General features: G+C 42.5%; 1 protein-coding gene across 1 annotated transcript in view; it reads right to left on the minus strand.

The window, feature by feature from the left end:
- The window catches only part of cacna1ab (calcium channel, voltage-dependent, P/Q type, alpha 1A subunit, b), a 163,189-nt gene that overhangs the window by 11,750 nt on the left and 129,091 nt on the right, over positions 1–22,348 (minus strand). Inside the window, 9 exon segments of the mRNA XM_054605334.1 lie at positions 2,365–2,500; positions 3,302–3,399; positions 8,090–8,193; positions 11,235–11,342; positions 11,782–11,887; positions 19,794–19,890; positions 20,470–20,597; positions 21,378–21,528; positions 21,751–21,848. Coding sequence (XP_054461309.1) covers positions 2,365–2,500; positions 3,302–3,399; positions 8,090–8,193; positions 11,235–11,342; positions 11,782–11,887; positions 19,794–19,890; positions 20,470–20,597; positions 21,378–21,528; positions 21,751–21,848 — 1,026 coding nt within the window.

Here is a 22,348-nt window from a genome sequence, read left to right on the forward strand (position 1 = left end):
GGTAGAGGTTGGTATTGATTAGATTGAGAAGGGTCTAGCTGCGGAGCTCCAGGTTCAGGCCCACCTCTGAAACTGTGTCATTACATGCTTTGATATCATCAGAATACATATTCACACGACCAATGACACCGAGGTGAACGATACAACCTTAACGTTCCTATTAATCGTAATTTATCTTTCACTAACTTTCTGAGTTTCCTGAAGTTAGCTAGCTGTCCTAATGTCGTTAGCAAACTAATGTTAATGTTAGCTTTTTTGCATTTTTTCTTCTGTTGTTATGCCAACAGTAATGCTAGCAAACTCATCAGGTTAGTACAAGTTATCTAACTTTATAAGTTTTAGTTATATCAAAATATTAAGGTTGTATTGTTTACCTTGGTGGTGTTGGTGGAGGATGTATGGCACCAACTTGATCCAATCGATAAGTGCAATTAAAACAATGCGGTACGCAACATAATTGGTTGCATGTAATCGCAATATTTTTGGAAGAAGTGCAATAAACACATGTTTTCCACCTTAACAAACCTGATAACACTCTTGATTTTCCACGAATGGAGTTGGGTCCCAGTGCTAGAGGGGCCAGACCCTGGAGAATATATAAACTTCAAAAACTCCATTGCCTAATACTCTCTATCATCAGATTGTGGGCTACTGCATAATGTCCAGACATTGGAAAAAGCTTCTTTGGGAACACATGGACCTTTCTGGCATGGATTTGCCATCATCAAGAGTCCAAAACATGGAGCGTCCAAAATTTTGCCTTTTTCTTTCCAAAGAGTACATGGCACAAATCCAAATCCATATACATCTTTGTACGTAAATCATGGGATTGAGGAGAGAGATGAGGGGCTGGAGGAAGTAGAGGGACGTCCCAACAGACAAGTGAAAGTAAGGGGCAGCGAGGAGGATAAGGTGTGCATCACGAAACACATCTACCAACTCCTAGCCATCGACTCAAGAGGAGGTTGAAATATGAACAAAGGGAAAAATCTGGGAGTAAGAAGATGGTAAGAGAGAATAAGGGAAATGAGGACTTCCAGCAGGAAGATGAAGAAAGAGGAAGAAGAGAAGAGCTCAAAAGGACAAAGAGAATCTACGGTCTTATACCCTGGAACAGCAGCAACATCCAGCACTTCAGTTACTAAAAAAGTTTGATTGGAGGTTGTTAAGAACTGTTGGGTTCAACAAGGGCATCAAGCGGGCCGTAAAGGTGGAGCTCTTCAATTGCAGTTGCGTCAAATCAATTCATATCAGAGACAGGAAACTGGATTTAGGTCTGACAATTCCTCAAGATTTGATCTAGAAAGACTCCAATTAGAAACCCATTACGCCCAATGGATTCTGCTTGATCCTCTTTTAATCCGTGAAAATGCCCATTCATCCAGTTTAGATATGATGATAATCTGATATAAAATACATACCTGAAAAGGCAAAGAAATAAGGGTTTTGGGAGACTTTGGGAGACCGGGAGGAGGGTTTGGGCAACGGCTCTGGGGGATGGACCTTCAGTTTGCGGTTAGCGTTAGCAAGTCACATTCAGCCAGTGCAAAACCCCAATACCTGGGGGTCCGAACCGCCAAATGCTACAGCTAGTCGTTAACTGAAGGTTCGTCTTCCAGAGCTGCAACCGCTCTCCTCCCAGCGGAAGTGGTAATCGTGCCCTTTCAGTTTTTTTTTTACTGATGACCGTAAATGTGGATAGTATTGGCCCAGTAGAAGGGGTGAGAGCGACCATTGTGACTAGATTTGTTACACATTGCAAGTTTAAAACACTGGTTTTAATTTGTCTCTTTTACCCTCCGACTCTTGCAGAAGGGCTCAGAGATCTCTACAGGTTTAGATTTATTCAGCTAGGATCTAATGATGGGCATTGGGGTGGGTGGAACTGCCTATAATTAAGTTTATGAATTGAACTTACAAAGACATTTTACGCATTAAATACACACCGTACTATAGGAAATATAATACGGGCAGCTGTGTCAATAAATTCCTTAAAAATGTGAAGTAATTTGGAGAAAAAGAGGATTGTTTTTTGCACCTCTGGTTTCAGATTGTTCAATAATACTTTGATCAATATTTACCAATACATAAATGAAATCATGTCGGGTCTTTTGACTGTGTGATGCTTTGAAAGGTCATCAGCGTTGCAACAGCAGGATCCCTGAGGATCGTTTCCCACCAGCATCTTAAACACTTAACATCTTATTGATTATTGATTATTGATTGCACCCCAGCTACTGTTACTAGACTTGAACATAACTGGCGTGGTGGGAGACAAAGTGTCTGTGTGAGCAGGGAACTGCTTCGGCTTCGAATCGGTGCGTTACCATGGTGACGATGTGACTTGTTTTGCGCTCATCATACCTGCGGGTTGTGACGGTTGTCGTGGGGATCGTCGGGGTAAGGTCTGTCGGGGCTCCAATTACCCGTCTTCTGGAACATTTCCTGGGCTTTGGGCGTCACCCACGATTGGCTCTCAGTCATGCCACCCTCGGGAGGTCTGGCACACACACAAGTCAGGGTGATTACAAACCACGGAGATAAAGGAAATCCCCACTGACATAATATCATACAATATCATTGACCAATCAAGTATCTAATTAAATGAAACAAATCCAAGCACTGTTACTTGAGTATTGTTAAAATTATCCGCATATGAATACTGTTGCGACAAAAACATTCTCCTGTTGAAAAATATGAAGCGTATTTGTGAATCCAGTTGTGATGCCAGAGATGAAATTTCATTTTTCTAGTAAATGCCTACAGAATAATATCTTATTACGCAAATTACAACAAGTCCTCCAACCCATACATCCACATAGGTAGTTGGTAAATACCATCTATCGCTACCCACCCAAGCGTTTCCTAAATTAGTGCTCCTATTGGTGGCAGTTTAAAAACATGTGGTTAACATTGTAAAACGGTTGCAGTTTGGCTAGGTCAACTCAACAAAACTTCTTAAAAATCATGGATTAGGTTAAAATATCTATGTCTTTTTCATACGTAACTTAAGTTACATATGCAGCTTGACTTATGATTGCGTAGGTGACGCAAGTAGGGTACATAAGTTATGTTATACGTTAACTAAATAAGTTAAATTAGTCAATGTTGACTTTTGGTTTCCCAGGGGACACAAACAGCGGTCTCCTGGGTCAAAGTCCTGTGTTTGTTTGACCATCCAACCTCTTTTCCAACACGGACGTTGTTGCTCTTTATACCAGGTTACCTAACTTCCTCCTTTGCTACTCTCATAATTACTACCACCACCCACAGACCAGATGGCCTCACCATCCCTACTCACATGCTGTTGGGGTTGTCCGGCTGGGTGCTGGGGAGGCCGTTGAGGCCCTGACCCCCCTGGCCGTCCGTGCCCCCTCCCTCAGAGGGCGCCTCCATGCGCTGAAACATTAATGGCGTTCGGTTCTGTGTGAGATACACGACATGGCCTGCAGGCTGGCATCAGGCACACTCAGGGGGCAGACACAGGACACAAACACTGGATGCACTCGCAGCATGCACCCACACGAGGGCGCCATCGGCAAACACATGGCTGTGGGTATTCCAAGGTAAAGTTCCCTGCCAGACTACTGATCTGGGATCTGCTAACCACACTGAATAAGCGATTTTAAAGGGACACAACTAACTTTAAGATTATTTGACTGTTTTTCATTTATATGAGTTTGGTTAGATGTTCAGGGACGGGAGCTGATCTCAGATCTGTGTCAGAGGGGAACTTCTACCTTAGGCATTTGAGGCAAGATTGCTCTTAAATCACAGGTCCGGGACCAGATTACAAAACTCGTGAAACACATCATCAAAAGAGACATTTTACTCAAAAGTAATAGTTTGACAATCAGTGTGATCCTTCAGCTGTCAAGATATTTTGAGTAATATGCCATTTTGTGGGAAGAGGACATCTGAACCTGAACTAGTTGTATTTAAAAAAACAACTTCTGCTTCCATCAGGTCAGAGGTCAGGCAGCTTTCCTCCCAGGGGATCCTGGGTAATGAAGTCCTCTCAGGAGTGTCTTAAAGGCGACGGTTCATGACTGCTACAGCCTTTGCCATGTCCCTTCACAGCCTGGAAGCTAAAGGCTGAATGCTAAATGAGTGCGGATGGATCGAGGCCGGTTCAGAATCAGACACATGTCCAAACCTCCTCTGACACATCAGGCTGATCTGCTGGACAGGAAGCTTGTCTGGCTACAAAGTACATCACAACACTATATTTAAAGATACTTATAGTTTTACAACTCAAAGAGATGTTTAGAAACAACTGTTTTTATGGCTAGTAAAGGAGGTAATAGAGGCTTTGCAGTTGCTTCCTGAACCGAAATCTAACAAATGTATCAAATCTGGTGTCACGGAGGTGCATATATCTGCAAATTTCCCCACTGCGGGACTAATAAAGGATTATCTTATCTTATCTTAAAAGACTGTTTCTAAGTGGGCCAAAGGTTCTAAGCAAGGTGTCAGATGTGGAAGATTTATTTCCGTTTGTGGATTCTTGTGACATCAATCTTTTGTTGTTAGCTGATCCGTGATCCAACTTCCTGTCGGGAAGCCTTTCTGGAACTGACCATGGACTGTATAGAAGAAGTGGACGTAGTCATCGTGACGTAATTGATTTGTTGACTGCCGTTTTGAAGGCTTGAGTCTGGCAATTTCACTGTCGCCATCTTGGCTTTTTTTTGCATCCAATAAACAGAAGTTACCATATTTGGAATGCGGAGGAGTAAGGTAGTGACGCCGTATGCGGCTCTGGTAGAGGCAGTGACCTGTCAATAACAGTAGCCCCGCCCTAAAGCATCCCCTGCTTTATGGTCTGTTTGACTCTAAATGGAGCATCATTTACTAAATGAACATCATGCTGTATTGAAGAAGACTTGAAACTAGAGATTGAGACCATAAACTCATGTTTACAATGTTTACTGAGGGAATAAATCAAGAGAGAAGTAGAGTCATTTTCTCATAGACTTCTATACAACCAGAGGAGTCGCCCCCTGATGGACAGTAGAGAGAATGCAAGTTCAAGACACTTCCACGGCTTCACTCGGTAGAACCGGAGGTCGCCACCTGGAACTGACACGTATAGCGTTAAATCTGAAAGCCCTCTATTTCCTCCTCCTTTACATAAATGATCTGAGAAGCAGCTTTAATAAAATGCTGCATTTTTTTTGTGTCTAATCCTGTCCAGCGGTAATTTCCTGTGATACAGAGGTAAATGGCTCATGTTCGTCTCTTGACAGTCTGGTTTGGCACTGGCTTGAGAAAATTGACGGTGCATAATATTTAGATGGATTATGATATAAGACATGAACACCAAACACCTAACGCAGACACCGGCTTCGATGGAGTATGTTTCAGCAGCGGCCTATGTGTCAATGAATGGTCCCAAACTGATTACATACTGGAACCTCCACCCAACAAGCACCACCACGGCAGACAGACAGGCAAACAGACAGATTCACGAACACACAGTGTGGAGAGAATGGGTCTTGGTTAGAGCAACTTGGTGACAATCGGCGTGGATTGACCAAATAGGGAGAGCTTGATAAGTCAAGGTCCCATCTCTTCCTGGAAAGATAAAGGGAGAGCATCAGAGGGACAGAGACGACATGGAAGACAGGAATGGGGGGACAACAGACTCCATAAACAGGGTGAAGAAACAGAACGACAGACAAAATATCTGAGACACATAAACAGCTAAACAAACACCGAAAAGGACGGTTGAGGCGCGACTGGGCACGGAGAACAACAGGAGGAGGACGAGGAGGAGGAGAAAGAGAGAGACGAGAACGACAAATGAGGAGTTCAAGAAAAAATCCACCTGCTGGTTCCTTTACATTATGGCATGAGACCAGATTTCTGTCTAAAAGTTGCTCATGTCCCTACTTTTTGTTTTCAGTTTGGGAGGTGCCATTATCACTCCTTGGCCAAAAGTAACTCGATTAAAAAACAGGCCACTGGTCTGGTTTTGGCTGACGTTCTTTCAAAACAACTTTCCAGAAGTTCTCCTGACCGCACCTTTTCTGAAGCCTATTTAACTAAAATATCTCCATAAATATACTTTGGCAAGGACAACATTTCTGTTGCATTCCTTTCAGTGTTTGCTGCCAAAAAGTTGTTTTTCTCCCATGATTACACAAAGCTGCTACAGAAGGTGCAACAGAGGCATACCCGCCCAATGTTTACCGTTATTGGAATAATGATAACTTTACAGAAACAATAACTACTACTATACATTAATATTTTGCATGTTCTATTAACATATATATGTACATTAGTTACCATTAACTATTGTTTCATCCCTACTTTCCCCCACTGTCAATCCAAAATGTCATCACTTCACCAATTAATCCTATTAGTTTTTTTCTGTCTGTAAATATAATATTTCAGTTATTGTTGTTTTTCTACTGTTTTATTTATTTATTTATTTTTATTGCTTATTTATACTTGTTTTTTTTTATTTTCATTTTTTATTTTTTTATCTTGTCTTCTTCTACTATGTCTCTTGTGTGCACTTTACTCTATGCTGCTGTAAGCCTGCAAATTTCCCTGCTGCGGGACTAATAAAGGATTATCTTATCTTATCTTATCTTATCTTATCCTATTAGACATTTGTGTGAAATTGTCATAATAAGCATATGCATTCTTAAATTATGGATGAAAATGTATTTTGTGAGATATTCCTTTGACGTTTGACCACCAAAAACCAGTCAGACCATTCTTGAGTCCAGGTGGATGTTTGTGCCATATGGAGGTGAAAGTGTCTGCTCCGTACAGAGCAAACGATTATCACTGGACAAGACAATGGCGAATGATTTGGTTTCAACGCAAAGAGGAAAAGCGAAATATTGGCAATATTTCCGTGTTCGCTGCAAAAAGTTTATTAACCTGTGGGAAAATTTGCTGAGCCATACAAAAAAAAGAAACCATGTTATGACTCTTTTGGGGTGGATTCTTCCTTTGAAATGGCACGGCATTATGAAAACAAAGACCACCATGAGAGAGGAGAGAGGAAGAATGAAGCGGGATACTGTAGAGATGGCGGGACAAACTGCCAGACACACAGACTGGTTAAAGCCCTTGTGTACTGCTGATGTTGAGAGAGCCTGTGTGGACCTGTCCATTCAGTCCAATGGGATGCTGCATTCAAGGACATACCAACACATACTGTATTTTCACTGTATAAAATATCTAACATACTCTCCATCCACCAATGCACTCCTTGGTTCATCCAAATAGAAATCCCATCTATATGATTTAAAGCAGAGGAGGATCGCTTGTTTCATGAGCAAAATTTTGACTTTGTTTGTAACACGTCAAATTTTGGATGAAGCGCTGATGACTCGCTGGAGCGAACAGGAGGTATTACATGGTTAGAGAGATGTTTCCCCACACGGCCGCAGTGTGGATCCAAAAAATACAGAGACAGCGGGAGCGAGTGCATCTCAAAAGGCATTCACCGACAAGAGGGGGAAGAGCACTGACAGGGAACGAAAAGGTAAGGCCATGTGGTATCATCATCATCATCAATGCTCAGAACATTACCAACAACAAAAAAACATATTGTATGTAAACTGGTAGACCTTTGCAACACCTTAATCCTCCTCGCCATGTGCAAACAGCCCATGGTGAAAAGAAAACCAAAAAACTGCAGAAAAGGTCACCAACCAGCTCAAAAAAGTCAAACAGCCTCCGTTTGCAATGCGTGATCAAAGGAAAAAGGCTGGACAAGAGAACGACAAGGTGCTAGGGAAAAAGATTGTTTTAAGTAGCATGCGAATAAAGTTTACAGCACAGGCTGAGAGGGAGGTAGGGTTTGAGTAAACAGGTGATGAGAAGAAAACCTGAGGAAGTGAGGGTTTGTTTGGAAGTGTATCTGGGAGCTTATGTTGGATTTAAATGTATAAGATATGGTTCTTATGCTTTTCAATCCGTATTTGGCAGAAGAAAGGACAAATTCAATCCAAGAGATAGTGGAAGTGGTATCAAATGAAAAGAGTGCCAGGAGGAGGCGAAAGAGAAAAAATAGGAAAAAAGGTGTCGTTTTGCGTTCTGGGAATTTCTCTGGGATGGAGTCTACCTGTTCCTCTCGCAGGGCCTGCAGCTTTTTCGTCTTGCTCTGCCGGTAGTATTCCATGATCATCATGGCAGCGTAGATTTTGCCCACCGTCAAGTCTGTGGCTGCTGAGAAAATGACAAGTTACCCTGGAAGATTAGACCCGAGTGAGATGGGACCCTGAGCCGTGGGGGGGAATGGGAGTGGGGCACGAGACACATCACGACATGCAGCATACACCAGCAGCTGGGACAATTCGGTTTCATGTCAATCCCGAGAACATTTAAACTAAATGTTTGGTTCTGGAATTTGTTAAGTTCCATCATAAACTGACGGTAGGTCAATTCAAAGAATATTTGGTCAGTGGTAACCAATAATTGTTAGCAAAAAAAACACTGTGTTGGAGGAGCAGAAAAACTAAATAATGTCATTTCCTCTTCCCCACTCACAGAGAGGGACAAACATGGGCTTTTAAATATGCATTTTAATATGCATGCAAACATACTTAACTTTCATGCATGCGTGCACCCTTTGGGTTCACAAAACCTCATTCGCATTGGCTAATAAATCTTTCCAAAACAGGGCTTCATATCATTTAATGCAATGATGCTCATACAAATCTAAAAAGATAATGCAGCAAACAAGTTTTCAGTCCATTTTTATAAACATATGATAGTATGTACACCTACATGCATAAAAAGGCAAGACAGAAGAAAAGGTCTGTTTCTTTGCTGATGATGTGTTTCTGAGCACTGTAAGTGCAGAAGGCAGATTGACAGTTTACCCTAAAGAAAATATGCCAAATTGGCAAATTTTGGGGCTGATATGGGGCATTTGAAATAAAGGGACAAAATACTCATCCTAACCAAAAATGAAACGGTCTTTTGTTCTCTTGAAGCAACATTGGTAACCACTGTCTAAACATTCCCTGTGAAGCTTTAACTGAAACAGAACTGAACTCACTCTGTGGTGTACAACCAACAAATACAAGATTACAACACGGTACAATTATTAACACAACAAAGCCAATAGTCTTTTCACAGGCAGATGCGTGACCTAAACCATACCAATTAGCATTCTCATCTCACTATCACCTAACCGTATCCAACCTTGAGTATGTTTAATCGTACATTAAGGCTGAGGACCCGGTAGCCACCTCACTAGGGAAACATTTGGACACCTCAGTCAAATGACCCCTGTAAAACAGGAGCTCAATTTTTTCTAAAAACTCTGGATATGTATCCCCAGAGTTTGGATGGAACAGAGAGACATTTAAAATCAGAAAAATATTGAGCTTTGTTTTGGTTGTCAAAATAACCGACCTGTGTAGGTAACTGAATGAGTGGTGCCCTTTTCCAAGTGGCATGGCTACAAGTCTTTCAGCATTAAAACGTATAAAAAACGTGTGATAAGATATGACCACACATATGTCATACCTATGTGTGTAATATACATTATTAAGTGCCATGCATTTAGCCAAACAACTTGGCTCTTTTGCTAAACATGCATCATTTTACAGGCATGTGCAGAAATCCTTTGAGGAATCATATTCTAAACAGATTTACCTGAAAATGGTCATTCATCACAATCCTTTTTGAATAAACCTTTTAGCCTAGATCTATTTTACTAGTTTATTGGTTGCTTAATTCTTCCTGTAGTGAAAAGACTTCTATAGAGGATCTTCTATAGTAGGCACCCCCTGATACCAGGACCTTCTGAATGGGTGGAAAGATCAGTGAAGATGTAGGCGCTACTGTGTTCACTCTGATGTGACCTATGTGTCTGTGTATTCCTATGTGACTGTTTGTCGTCTGTTTGCGTCTATTTGAAAGCATAAGTCTGAAGCCGACATCACAGTTAGCGAGCCGTTGACTTGGACTGGCCCATCAAAACTTTTTTACCTACATGCGTTGGGACATAAGGGGGAACTACATGGGAATTGACACCGTTTAGGACGCGACTCCATTGGACAGAGCCAGGAGGCAGCCAGAGATTCTGGAGGAGTAAAACCTGCGATCGCGATTCCACATTCTGGAGACATTTACCGGCCGAAGGAGAGCTCTGAGATTATTCTCATCTTTTTAAACATTAAACATCAGCAACAGCGAGTGAACCGTCTTTGGGTGTCGGTAAGCATGCTAGCAGAGCAGCTGTAGCAACAATAGTTCATTGCATGTGTTTCTGCTAGATAGTGTTAACAAGCTCAAAACTTCTGCAAGTCCCCGTCCCAAATATGAAGAGCTGCCGTAAAGACTTTTGATTGGTTGTGCTGTATAGGTTTTATTAAAACTATAATTGTTTACACCCATTTGTTTAGCAACAAAACAAGGGGTTTCAGTCTCTAGTTAAGAGTTTAGAGACTGACTTGTGAGTCAACCTGTGCCACAACAGTGGCATACGGCCTATACAGGCCTCCCAACAAACACAAGTTGCCGTTCAAGGACGGTAAGCCAGTTGGGGGTTGTGTCTATTTCGCTATACCAAAGTCTCTGACTGTCTGGTTGGGGCAGCTTAGTCCTCACTGGGTGAGGGAACGCACAAGTTACTATGGTAGAACGCGACGGGAGAAACGGGATTTAGGCATTCCGAAGGTTGGGAGAACAACAATAGTCGCCCCGAACGCTGCAATGTTCATGACAGAACAAAAATAATAGCAGCCATGGTAGGGGGGGCTGAAGAAATTCTATTTTGCCATGAGGCCATAATGAGAAAGGCCTTCCCTCTACCAATGGTTCATCAACCTGGCAACAATAGTGTACTTCAGAGGTATGGCTTGATGGTGACACTAAAGATAGGGGGTCACCAAAACCACTTGGGTTTATCCTCTGGAGACAATTAATATTGCCTTGATCAAATGCTGTCCAATGGGGGAAAGTGACCTAATAGCGATGCTATACGAGTCACCAAAGTCCATTATAAATCTCTTGCGAGCAATGAATCTTGATACCCAATGTCAAGGACATCAGGCCAGAGATATTTCGTCCGAAATCTACATTGGTGTTTACAGGTATTTATATGTGTGTTCAGTATGTGTGTTTATGCTGTAGTGGCCTGATCAGGAGATGCGAAGCAGTGAATGACACTGGCTGGTAGAAGCTGTCCTCTTGGTGAATTGGTGATCGGAGACACACATACACACATCACTATGTGCCATTTGTCTGCAACTTACCCTTGTGCGGCGTAACCAGCAAGTCCAGTGTCTTCTGCGATAAGTTCGGCCAAATAGCCATCATCTCCTTTCTCAGCTCTGCATCCATCTGGTGCTTGTCTGCACCGCCTGGGTGGCCCGGCAAAACCATGGTGCCCACACACACACACACACACACACACACACACACACACAAACACACATCGTTTGTCCACACATGCATACAACCATCCATACATCCAGACATATGCAAACACCCCCCACAAATAAACACAGGGCAAAGAAGGTACAGACCAAAAAGAAGGCATGATGGCACGGAATCCCAAAATAAATATATATTTATCCATTCATGCGTGCACACATTCACCCAAAACAAAAAGGTTATTTGTTAGAGCCAGAATTGGGAGACTTTTGTTATATTTGATACAATAATGTAGATCATTCTTGTTGTGGAGAGAAAGACAGAAATTGAGAGGTGATAAAGTCATACCCATGAATTACCCAAGAATACCCAAGTGTCAGAAAGCAACAGGTAGTGTAAAGGGATGATAGTACTTAAAGGCCGTACCCTTGGCAATCTTTATATCCAGGGCTGTCCTGATAAGGGCCATGAGGGTGGAGTTAAAATGCACCGTGTTGTCGTCGGCAACCGGCAGATCCATGCGCAGCAGCCTCTGTGGAGAGCCAGTCGGGATGAGAGGATGAGAAAGGGACGTGTCCTTGCTATAGTGTGTTGTGCCTGAACCTCCAGGAAGGGGGAAGGGGTGAGGGGTTTGGGGGCGAGGGTTGAGAGAGCTCCATAGACAACAGCCAATTAGGGGTGGACTAGTTTTAATTTAATGTTCACTTTAAAAGATTAGAGTCAACGAAAGGATGACTAGATGTCCCTTTGATTCTCTAAGATAAAGATCTGATCAATCCATCATTAGTCAAAGGACAGTACATTTAAACTCGAGGTACTTGAGTCTAAAAGTCCTCTGATAAATGTGTGCCACCATTAGTGACTTTGAGCATTCATGTGCGAAGTCTGCTGCACAGTTTTGGTAAATTCATTGGTGCACGCATTTGCTTTAGGAAAGAAACTTGCGTCTCCTGTGTTTCCAGTGATACTCTACGAAAACAGCACAGCTATCCAACGAAGGCCACCTGCTGCTAAGCAACTGTGAGAGCCGAGAACCACAAGGAAGAACAATCGGAGCCAGAGCGGCCTCCGACCCAACCTGTGCCCATGTTCCCTAAATGTGTGAATGCATTGGCGCATTTACACATCTCTGTTGTTACACACATGTAGATATAAATATTAAACAGTACACATACACCAAACCCCCCACCCGCCCACCCTCCAACCCTTACCACAACATCCCTCCCTGCCCACTTACACACAACTATTTTCACAGACTGCAATTAAGGGCGCTTAATTGCAGTCCTTTGAAGACAAAATAGGTCGACTGGAGAACAATAACAGTATCACTGGTGTAATTCTGCTATTTTTCAGGAGACTGCTGTAGTTTTGTTTAACTGAGGCATCTGCTATAGAGCTCCCCCTACCTGTAAGGAGGTTCCCTGTCTTTTACAAGTCTATACAATACCAGGTAAAACCAATGGAGAGACCTGCGGATAGAACAAAACAAGCTGGGACAGCTTGCCGTTCCTATCCCCACCAGTTGGCGTCCATTGGATTTACCTACGAACATGAGCGTTGGGCACTCACGATTGGCAAGCACGGCAGTACGATGGCGATGGTGGGGTCGTGTGCATGCTCGTGTGTGTTCCTGAGTGTGTGAGAGTGTCAGGCATGCCCAAAGCCAAGTGTTGCGGCAGGCTGGTGGGCATCGGCCAACATCCACAGCGCTCGGCATGCAGCAGGCAGGCTCAATGTCGCCCATAGCCAAGCAACAGAGAGTGCGACGATCGCATGCAACACAACATCCTCCTGGAAAAAAACCCACAAACCCCGGACACACAAAGCATGCACCATGCCTTTACTTCACTCCCATTATCTAAGCCCAAACTCTCCCCACCTACCCAGCCCACTACCCCCCACCCACGACTTTCCCCAAAACCCACTTTCACAGTACAAATAGCCGTGCATCCGCACAAAGAGAGTATCCTCAATCCAACTTGGATTGATCCTACTGATTTACGTATTCAGTTCTAAGGATTTTGCTCCCTTAATCAAAGTCAAATTGAATAGCGATGGTAGTATTTCATATCAAGTCAAGATCTCTCTCAATGCCAAACGGGTGCAGTGTCATAAGGGGGGTTTCAAAGTTAGAGGATTAGAGTTGTGGCATTCCCTGAAAGAAGAAAAAAAAATCATAGAGAAGATCAAAAAGAGATGATTGACGTTCTTTCTGTGTTTTTGTTTTGGACCAACCAGACTTTCTAGTAGTAGTACTGTAAGGGTAAGGGGACGGGGGTCTATCAGAGGGGACACATGGTAGGGAAAGCAGTTAGTTGAGTTAAACTATAGGCGGCTCTAAGCTTGGTCATGAGATGTAGTTACAGATAAAAAGGGAAGGGCGAGGATGAGGAGGGAGAGGAGGATCGTGAAAACACTGAAAGTGTAAAAGAGCAACCAAGAGAACGTGTGTTTATTGGAGATAACAGAGAGGAGTGTGTGTGTGTGTGTGTGTGTGTGTGTGTGTGTGTGTGTGTGTGTGTGTGCAGATAGAGAGAAAAGAGAGGTAAGAGACTGAGAATTACAAGAACAAGACAATAGATAAGGACGAGGACTAGAAACAACACTGACATAAGTTTACTAAAAAGAGGTCAGTAGCGATACACAGATATCGTGTACTACTGGAAAACTCCTTCTTTTCCAGTAAAGGGAAGGCCTTGTGTCCACTAAAGAGAGAATCAAGAACTTTGCCTATAAGCATTAAGAGTGATCAGTGTCAGAAAGGTTCTGATGTCTGACCTCCCCCTCTCTGTTCTAACAGGAAACCATAAGGACTGTCTGATGTCAAAGCTGTCCTTTAATGGACTTTTGTATCAATGAATACTGGAAGGCTTTGATGGCTGAAGTATGTGATGGGGACCACTGCCGATACAGGTTGACATTTTGGAGAGAAAGAAGAAGAAAAGAACAGAAAGGAGAGGTGAGGTAGAGACAGAGCTGGCCTGGGCGGACGGAGGGACGATGTGAGGAAATGATGATGGATGCTGATTGCTGACGGACAAGTGGACGTGAAGGCAGAGGGACAGAAGATTGGGCAGAGAGAGAAAGAGGAAACTGACAGGTAGAAAAAAAGGAGAGAGCAACACAAATGAGTAAAAGATGAAGAGGAGGAGGAAAAGACGGAAAAGACGAACCGACACCCAGATTCAATAGAAGTTTAGCACAACGGAGAGTTTGCATTATTTGATCAAAGCCATCCTGCTTACAGAATAGTTCAGTGTAGTTAATATTACTATATATGTAGCAAGTTAGGAAAGTAAAGAGAGAGTTTCAATCTAAGAAGGACTGTGTGGTCCAAAATTTGTCCAAAGCAACAAGAGTCTAAAACTGTCAAGGACTGAAAGCGTTGAATGTCTGGTAACAATTCCTGATTCAAATATAGTAATACAGCCAACTTAATTGTATGTACACAATGCTTATTTTATCTAAAAGGAAGGCATAGAATTAAGTATTATTTTTGAATCAATATTGGAATAAAAAAAGGAGAATTGAATTACCAATTTCCAATAATAAAAGCTTGGGGGTGCACAGACGTTCAGCTTAGGTAGATTAGCTTTACAGCTGGTGCATACATTTCACAGTGTTTATTGGTGAAGGATGGAAGATATTTGTTTTTTGCGTTGCTACTTTTCACCACGAGTATGATCTGAAAAATGACAGGAGCTCAGCATTATCTTTTTGGCATATCTGGATGTCAATACGAGAGAGAACGAAATAGAAGAGAGACAGAGTAGAGCTCTATGGTTGAGAGGAACAACAAAGACAACGAGGCAGCGGATGCTGAAATGCTCGACCCGAATCTTTCCCCTGGTGGTCTGAGACACAAAGAGGAGCCAAACGACGCTGACGTTTCCTTGGGTGTAAAAAAAAAGCATCTTGAAAAAAAGCCGAAAAACTAGAAGGGCCAGAACTTTTCCTACCCACTTTATTATGCATTATTAATATTTGCATTTGCACAGTATTGTGGTTTATGAGTGCACTATAGTGCCATCCACAGGAATAAGAGACGCAGAGAACTGAAGACAGACACCCTTGCCGGTCCTTCTGTACCCGCATCGTCAGCAAAGAGTTGCACTTTAGATGTTGTTTGTTTGAGGGCCTCAACACTAGAGATTTTACACATGAATAATGTTTCCTTTTGTGAAACAAGAAAATATGCACATTATTCCATATACTGTATATATGCTCAGAATGTCATTCCTTAAATTAATCAAAGCTATAACAAATAATTGGGATTTTGCGGTTAGAGAATATAATTTATTAATACATTTTGTATTTTCTTTTTGCTCAACAATGGTGTTGAAGCAGGCGTATTGTACAAGCTTATTTCATATGTATTTACACACATTGCAAAATGCGGTTTGGTAAGATATGAAGGCATCAATTCAAACACTATCAAAGGTAGTTTTTTCGTTTTTTACATTTGTTATGGGAATTCTTTGTCAGATCTGTTCTCTATCTCTGTTTTTTCCGACTGGATTTCGGTGCGTGCGTCCGTGCAGGTTGCAGAAGGACTGGCAAAGCCTTCTCCATTCCCTTACTCCTGCGGCCTGACGGGAGGGAATAAAAGAAAAAGAGGATCGACTACCACTCCACTATCACTTCACTTCACTGCACGACAAAAGCCCATCACTCCATCCCCGCGGTCGGAGAGAGAGAGAGAGGAGAGGACAGCGCTCACCACCACCACAACCACCACTAACAGACAATGAGGAGAACACCGCTGGGAGGAGGGAGGGGAGGTGGAAGAGAGGGGGAGGGGGGGGGAGGAGAGGAGAGGAGAGGAGGGTTTCAGCAGATGAGAGAGGAGAGGTTCTCCTCATCGGCGATGTGGGGAGGGATAAGGACGAGGATGGGAGGGGAAGAGGAGGGGAGAGTGAAGGGAGGGAGGTGGGGTGGTGGTCGTAGGGGGCGGAGAGGTAAGGTGGGGGCGAGTCTACCTTATAGGCGACCCGGGCGGGACACCTCTTCCCGAGGCCTAGCGGCGGACACATGTGTCTTAGCATCTGATACATGTCTGTGTAACTGATCCGGCCGCTGTCGTGGCCACGAACACACACACACACACACACACACACACACACACACACACACACACACACACACACACACACACAGCCACACGGCAACACACAGCCGCACACACACACACACACACACACACACACACACACGACAGACAGGACAAACAGAGACGGACGACGTGAAAACGGAAGAAAGAAAAATGACGAGGGGTAGGGGAGAGGGAGGACGATGTTGGGGGGAGGGTTTTGGGGAGGACGAGGACGCACAGAGGAGTGTTTGGAGGAGGAGACAGGAGGAGATAAATAAAAGGGAAAAGAAACCGACAAAGGAAAGGAAGAGGGAAGGGGAAACAAATACACAGAGGTTATTGTTTTGATCGCTGTGGACATGTGGTTGCTGTGGCGAGAGAAAGAGAGAGAAAGCAAGGGAAAGAGAGAGAACGGGGGAGTGTGTTACGTGGCTTCTAGTCTGGTTTACCATAAAGAACGGGAGAGGAGAGGGAGGGAGGGAGGGAGGGAGAAAGGGAGATTTGGAGGAGGTGTTATTTAGTTTAGTTAGTTAGTTGTTGAGATAAACCGTTCTATGCGAGGTGAAAAGGGGATTTGGGATTTGTAGTTTTTTTTTTTGTTCTTTGCCCTCTTTCGCCGCTCGGATAGAACTGGCAGCGGGGCTTCTAGCAGGCAAAGAAAAGCACCGCTGCAGAGATCGGAGTGAGTCACAACGACGAGTCAATGCAGTCTGTTACCGAGGCTGCGTGTCCACCGGGGGAAACCTCGGCTCACAGCTGTGACTCCAGATGTTCGAGGGAAACCCAAACTGGGCTAACAGCTACAGGCCTCGGCTAATAGAAGGTCAGTTCACCGTCATCGGCGGAAAGTTTCGTCGCTTACCTCTTGTGGCATCAAACAGCCATGTCTCTTAAAGAAAAAGGATGTTTGGATACAAAGAAACTGCATCGTCGGTTACTTTTTTCCGATCGAAGCATATTTTATCTCAGACTGCGTTTGCTTCTGTCTGTGGAAGTCCTCGTATGGAGGCAGTCTGGTTTGCTGTTCATGTCCCGTTGGAACCAAATACTTGTGTTGCTTGAACATAACCAAGTACTTTTGTAACGGTTTTGTTTTGTTTCAATTTTAAGCCATTTTCCTTTCATTTTAAGCCAAACCATGATGTTTTTCTCCTGAACTTAACCAAGTAGTTGTGTTGCTTACACCTAATGAAGATCTTTTTTTTTTTTGCATTTTATTTGTATTGTTTCAATTTTAACCCATTTTAATGTCATTTTAAACCAAACCATTATGTTTTTCACTGAACCTAGCCAAGTCATTTTAATGTGTTTTTGAACAGTAAGTCAATGTCAATGACCTATATTATTTCTATGAATTTGTTTTACTGTCGTATGATTGTGACTGCAATGATGCTTCGTTCCTTAATTTTTTCCCCCTGTGGAAATGTACAACAGCACAGCATCTGAGCTCAGTTGAACCATGTATACTATTTGCTCAAGCCACATAATCAATAAGTAAATATACTAAAAACCTCATCATATACCATGGAAACGTTGCGCATGGCTGGATATCACCAGAGGTAAGTTGTAAAATATGTTTCGACAATTTGGGTGAGCTGACCTGAAGGCTGCAGCACATTAAAAAGATCTTGACCGTAAGCAAACACAGTTTGCAGGACTGACTTTTCCTCCCACGAGCATCTGTCGACGCAGCGAGTTACTAAGAGGTTCCTGGTGGACACAAGACCTTTTCATGTCCAGAGTCCCTGCCCCGAACCACACACACACCCTGCCCCTTTCCTTCTTTCCCCAAACACCAGAGCCACAAACAGAGCAGGTTTGGCCACGTCGTTAAAGTATTTCATCAGGCAGCAGTGAATATGAACTGTTACCATGTGAGGCCCGTTACATTCTCCACCCAAGGTGTGCCAACACAAGCATTTGGGATACACAAGCTCCGTGCTTACATGTCAAAAATAATAATTTAATGAGGTAATGTTAATGTGATCTGGGACTGGAGTATTCTGGATTTTGTATGTCTTATTATATAATATTTCTTTTTCTTTTTTTATATTTTGTATCCTTTTTTGTTTTTTTTGTTGAATGTTTTGTCCAATTGTGTTTGTATTGTGTCATTCTCATTGAGGAACCTCTTTGAAAACGAGATGGTACATCTCAAGGGGTTATTTTAAATAAAGAATTTCCATGTATTAACCATGAAAGAGTGGAAAACGCATCGTTTCATTACACCCAAAAGAGAAACAAAGCTGCAATAGATCAAGGTCGAGAATGCAAGATGGCGTTGTTATTATAGAAAAGCACTTCTTTATTGGTAGTTGCTTGTATAAGTAGCAACTTCTGGACTTTTATTTGTGCAATCAGCACAATCATCAGGCATTTCACTCTGCATGGTTGTGCATTCTTTGTGAGGAGCTTGTAACAGGCCGAACACTTTTGATTGCTTGAATCCTTAAAGCCACTCTGTGTAGGAATTAAACAAAAAGTCTTGACTTTCAGTACACAAAATGGCTTTAACACATTCATAAAGATTAAATATTACAGGCTGCTTAAGCACAGCAGTTCACTATACACGTGCCACGGAGGCACAAGAATCTGCAGTTTGTTCATTTCAACCGCAACGGCAGAAAACAAACTCGCAGAGTCTTGAGCCTCCATGGCACGTGGCTGGAAAACAGCTAGCCGACAGCTACGAAGGTTAGCGTGGCGAGAGTATTCAGACCAAGCCCTCTCTGCACAAGTCTCCGTGCTAAAGTAAGCCCCGCCTCCCTCTTTATCAAAACCCCAAACTCAAACAAGAACCAAAGAAATGCACATTGCTCGAAACCAGTTTTCTGCCCAGGCAAAAAATTAGACAGCAAGCAGAAAAATAAAAGACAATGGCTGACTGGAGTCTCGTGTTTACGTAATGCTGAACTAAAAGTGAACACATCGGTGTCTTTTCCCCAGCGTTCAGTCAGAAGACAATAGCGAGTGCAGTGCACCAACTCATGCTTGTGTGTGTGTGTGTGTGTGTGTGTGTGTGTGTGTGTGTGAATGTGTACAAGAGTGTGTGTGCATTTCTGCATTGTCCCAAACATTCTCATTGTCATGTCAGAATGCATATACAACATAACCCCCCCCCCCCAAAAAACAAAACAAAAAATGATTCAATGGTGAAATGATTAAAACAAGAGAATAATGCAAACCCAAACTGAAAAATAAAAAATCGAACCAAATGAAATAAAAACTTTGAAGAAGGTAAATCATTTGTTTTTTAAAAAGTGATAAAGAGCGACATTCATTCCAGTCTCTTAAAGGCGAGCAGGTTGCGTTTTAAGTTTGTGCTTTAAGGGGTTTTTGTCCAAACCTTGCAGGCCACCCTATGTGGGCATTTCTTGCCAAGGCCCAGGGGAGGGGAGATAACTCGCAATAAACTGTACATATCCTTATAATGTATGCGCCCGCTGCAAGAAAAATACAAGGAGGGGGGTTAGGTGAGGGAACACACAGAATACAGAGAGAGAGAGAAATAAGAGAGAAGAGATAAGATGATAGAGAAGAGGAAAGTAGAAGAGAGAGAGAGAGCATTTATTTACATTTAGAGAAAAAAGGGTTTAGGACACCTTCCTCTCACAGAGGGTCATCTCAACTGTGCACTCATTTGTGAAAGAAGGCAGAAATAGTTCAGAGAGGGAGGGAGAAAGAGAGGCAGAGAGACAGCTGGATCATTTTTTTTTTTTTTTTTTTTTTTTTTTTTTTTTTTTTTTTTAGACAGGTCAGCTTTAACCGACCCACTGCTATCATCACACGATGTGGATTCTGCTTCATCATAATACTTCCTGGATGAGATCCAGTCTTTTCCCAGTTTTTGGGGACGGGAGAAAAAGTCAAGGGTTAATCTTTACATTCAGCATAAAAGTGCCAATATCTGATTTTTGGTAACTTTTTTTTTTTTTGCGTCACACATCTGTCTATAACAGCTTGTCTGTTTGTGTTTTTGCTACGTCACGTGCGTTGTTGCACTGTTTTTGTGTGCCACTCACCAGGCGGCCGGGTCGTACTCGGCCCATATCCTTACATACTCGTCCAGGTGATGCGGCCCCAGGATGGAGGAGTCTCTGGTCAGGTACTCAAAGTTGTCCATGATGACAGCCACGAACAGATTCAACATCTGGAGACGAGGACGATGTGAGCAAGGTCATTGCAAACAGTTTTCCTTGTTAATGTTTAATAATCGAGCACATAACAAAAAAGCAGGGATATCAGATGTAACCACAGTTGACATGTATCACACTTCATTCATCTGAGACCATACCGAGATATATCTAAGATATGTTCCCCTTGTGGTCAGCTGCAGTTCTGCAACATATTCCCAACAACGCAAACAGCATTATTACCATAGGCATCCTTTGATAAAAAAATAAATAAAAAATTGACAAGAAACTTCCTTAAGCAGACACATTTCCAATTATAACTCTTGTGGCTAAGATAATGAAACCGTTATTTTTTTATATTTTTGAAACTTTTTCTTATTTTTCTAAAATAAATCAGTGCTTAGCCTTTTTTTTCCCTTTTTTTGCCTGTGTTGTCATCACAGTGTAAAGTCAAACGGACGAACAATTACGCCGTTGGGTAAGCCCCGACCGACACTCCTATGTTACCTTGGAGTCCACACTGTCACTAACTGCACTCTGCATAAAAATCATCTAATTCGAGGAAGAAAGAAAAGCGTTAGGTAGGCAGACAGAAGTGTCTTCAATATGTGTTTGAGGGATATATCAGGATGTCAAACTGATTCAGTAGAAAAAACACGTTGGAAATATAAAGATATAAGGATAGAAGATAAAGTGTAAAAGTGAGCCACCACATCACCTGGAGATACACCCTCTACATAGGAGAAGTCATTGGATTTAATATAAAAACACATATAAATACACATATTGATTCTCACCAGGAAAGAGCAGAGGAAGATGAAGGAGACAAAGTAGGTGTAGGCAAAGGTGCTTCCACATTCAGGTTCGGTGTTCCCTGAGGCTTGGTCGCATTCCTTACCGCCCAGGCAAGCCAGCATGATTTCATGCCACGCCTCGCCCGTAGCGCTCCTGCACGACCGCAAACACACGGCGAAAAAGACAAGAAAGAGTGAGCAGAGAGCATTCAATGGAGAGTCGGGTGGAAGAGGCAGCAATGGACGTCATCGACTCGCTGCTTTGGGAAGATGAGAATTCCCCAGAAAGATAATAATCCGTACAAAAAAACCTATTATTTCAGTGGCAAATCTCCACAATCAGATCATGATGTTGTGTAAGAGCTCAAAGACTCACCTGAACAGCAGCATGAGGGCCATGATGAAGGTTCTGAAGTTATTGTGCTCGTTGATGGCGCTATCTCCTTCCTTGTCCAGTGCCAAATTCCCAAACAACTAAACGTACAAAACAGGGGAGAAAGAAAGTCACCACAACAAGAAATAAAAGAAATAAACATTACTGTGAATCCTCCACTCTGACCAGAAAATAAAAAAATGCATCACCTGTGTTTGTTTAGTTTGTTTTATTGGCAAATTTATTCAATCTTAGTAAACATATCATTTTGAGCTACTTGTACCTCGTCGCTGTTCTTACACTTATACTCTTCTATATTTCTAAGGCTAATATTGTACTTTACTTCCACTGCTTTCATTGGAGAGCTTAAGTTACTTTTCTGGTTCAGATTTTATATTCAAAGCCAACATAAAACAGATGCTCTGCAGTTTAAATTACAGCATGAAAATGTTGTGTACTTGTTAATGTGTCAGTTCAGTAAACTAGCATTATAATTGCAGTATAACACCGACAGTATCCATTGTTCCTGCATAAGAGGTACCTTTAGTTTTGACACATAGTTTTCAGAGTATTACTTCTATTCTTTCGTATCTTTACATGC

Source organism: Anoplopoma fimbria, chromosome 9 (genome assembly GCF_027596085.1).
Source record: "Anoplopoma fimbria isolate UVic2021 breed Golden Eagle Sablefish chromosome 9, Afim_UVic_2022, whole genome shotgun sequence".
Lineage (NCBI taxonomy): Eukaryota > Metazoa > Chordata > Actinopteri > Perciformes > Anoplopomatidae > Anoplopoma > Anoplopoma fimbria.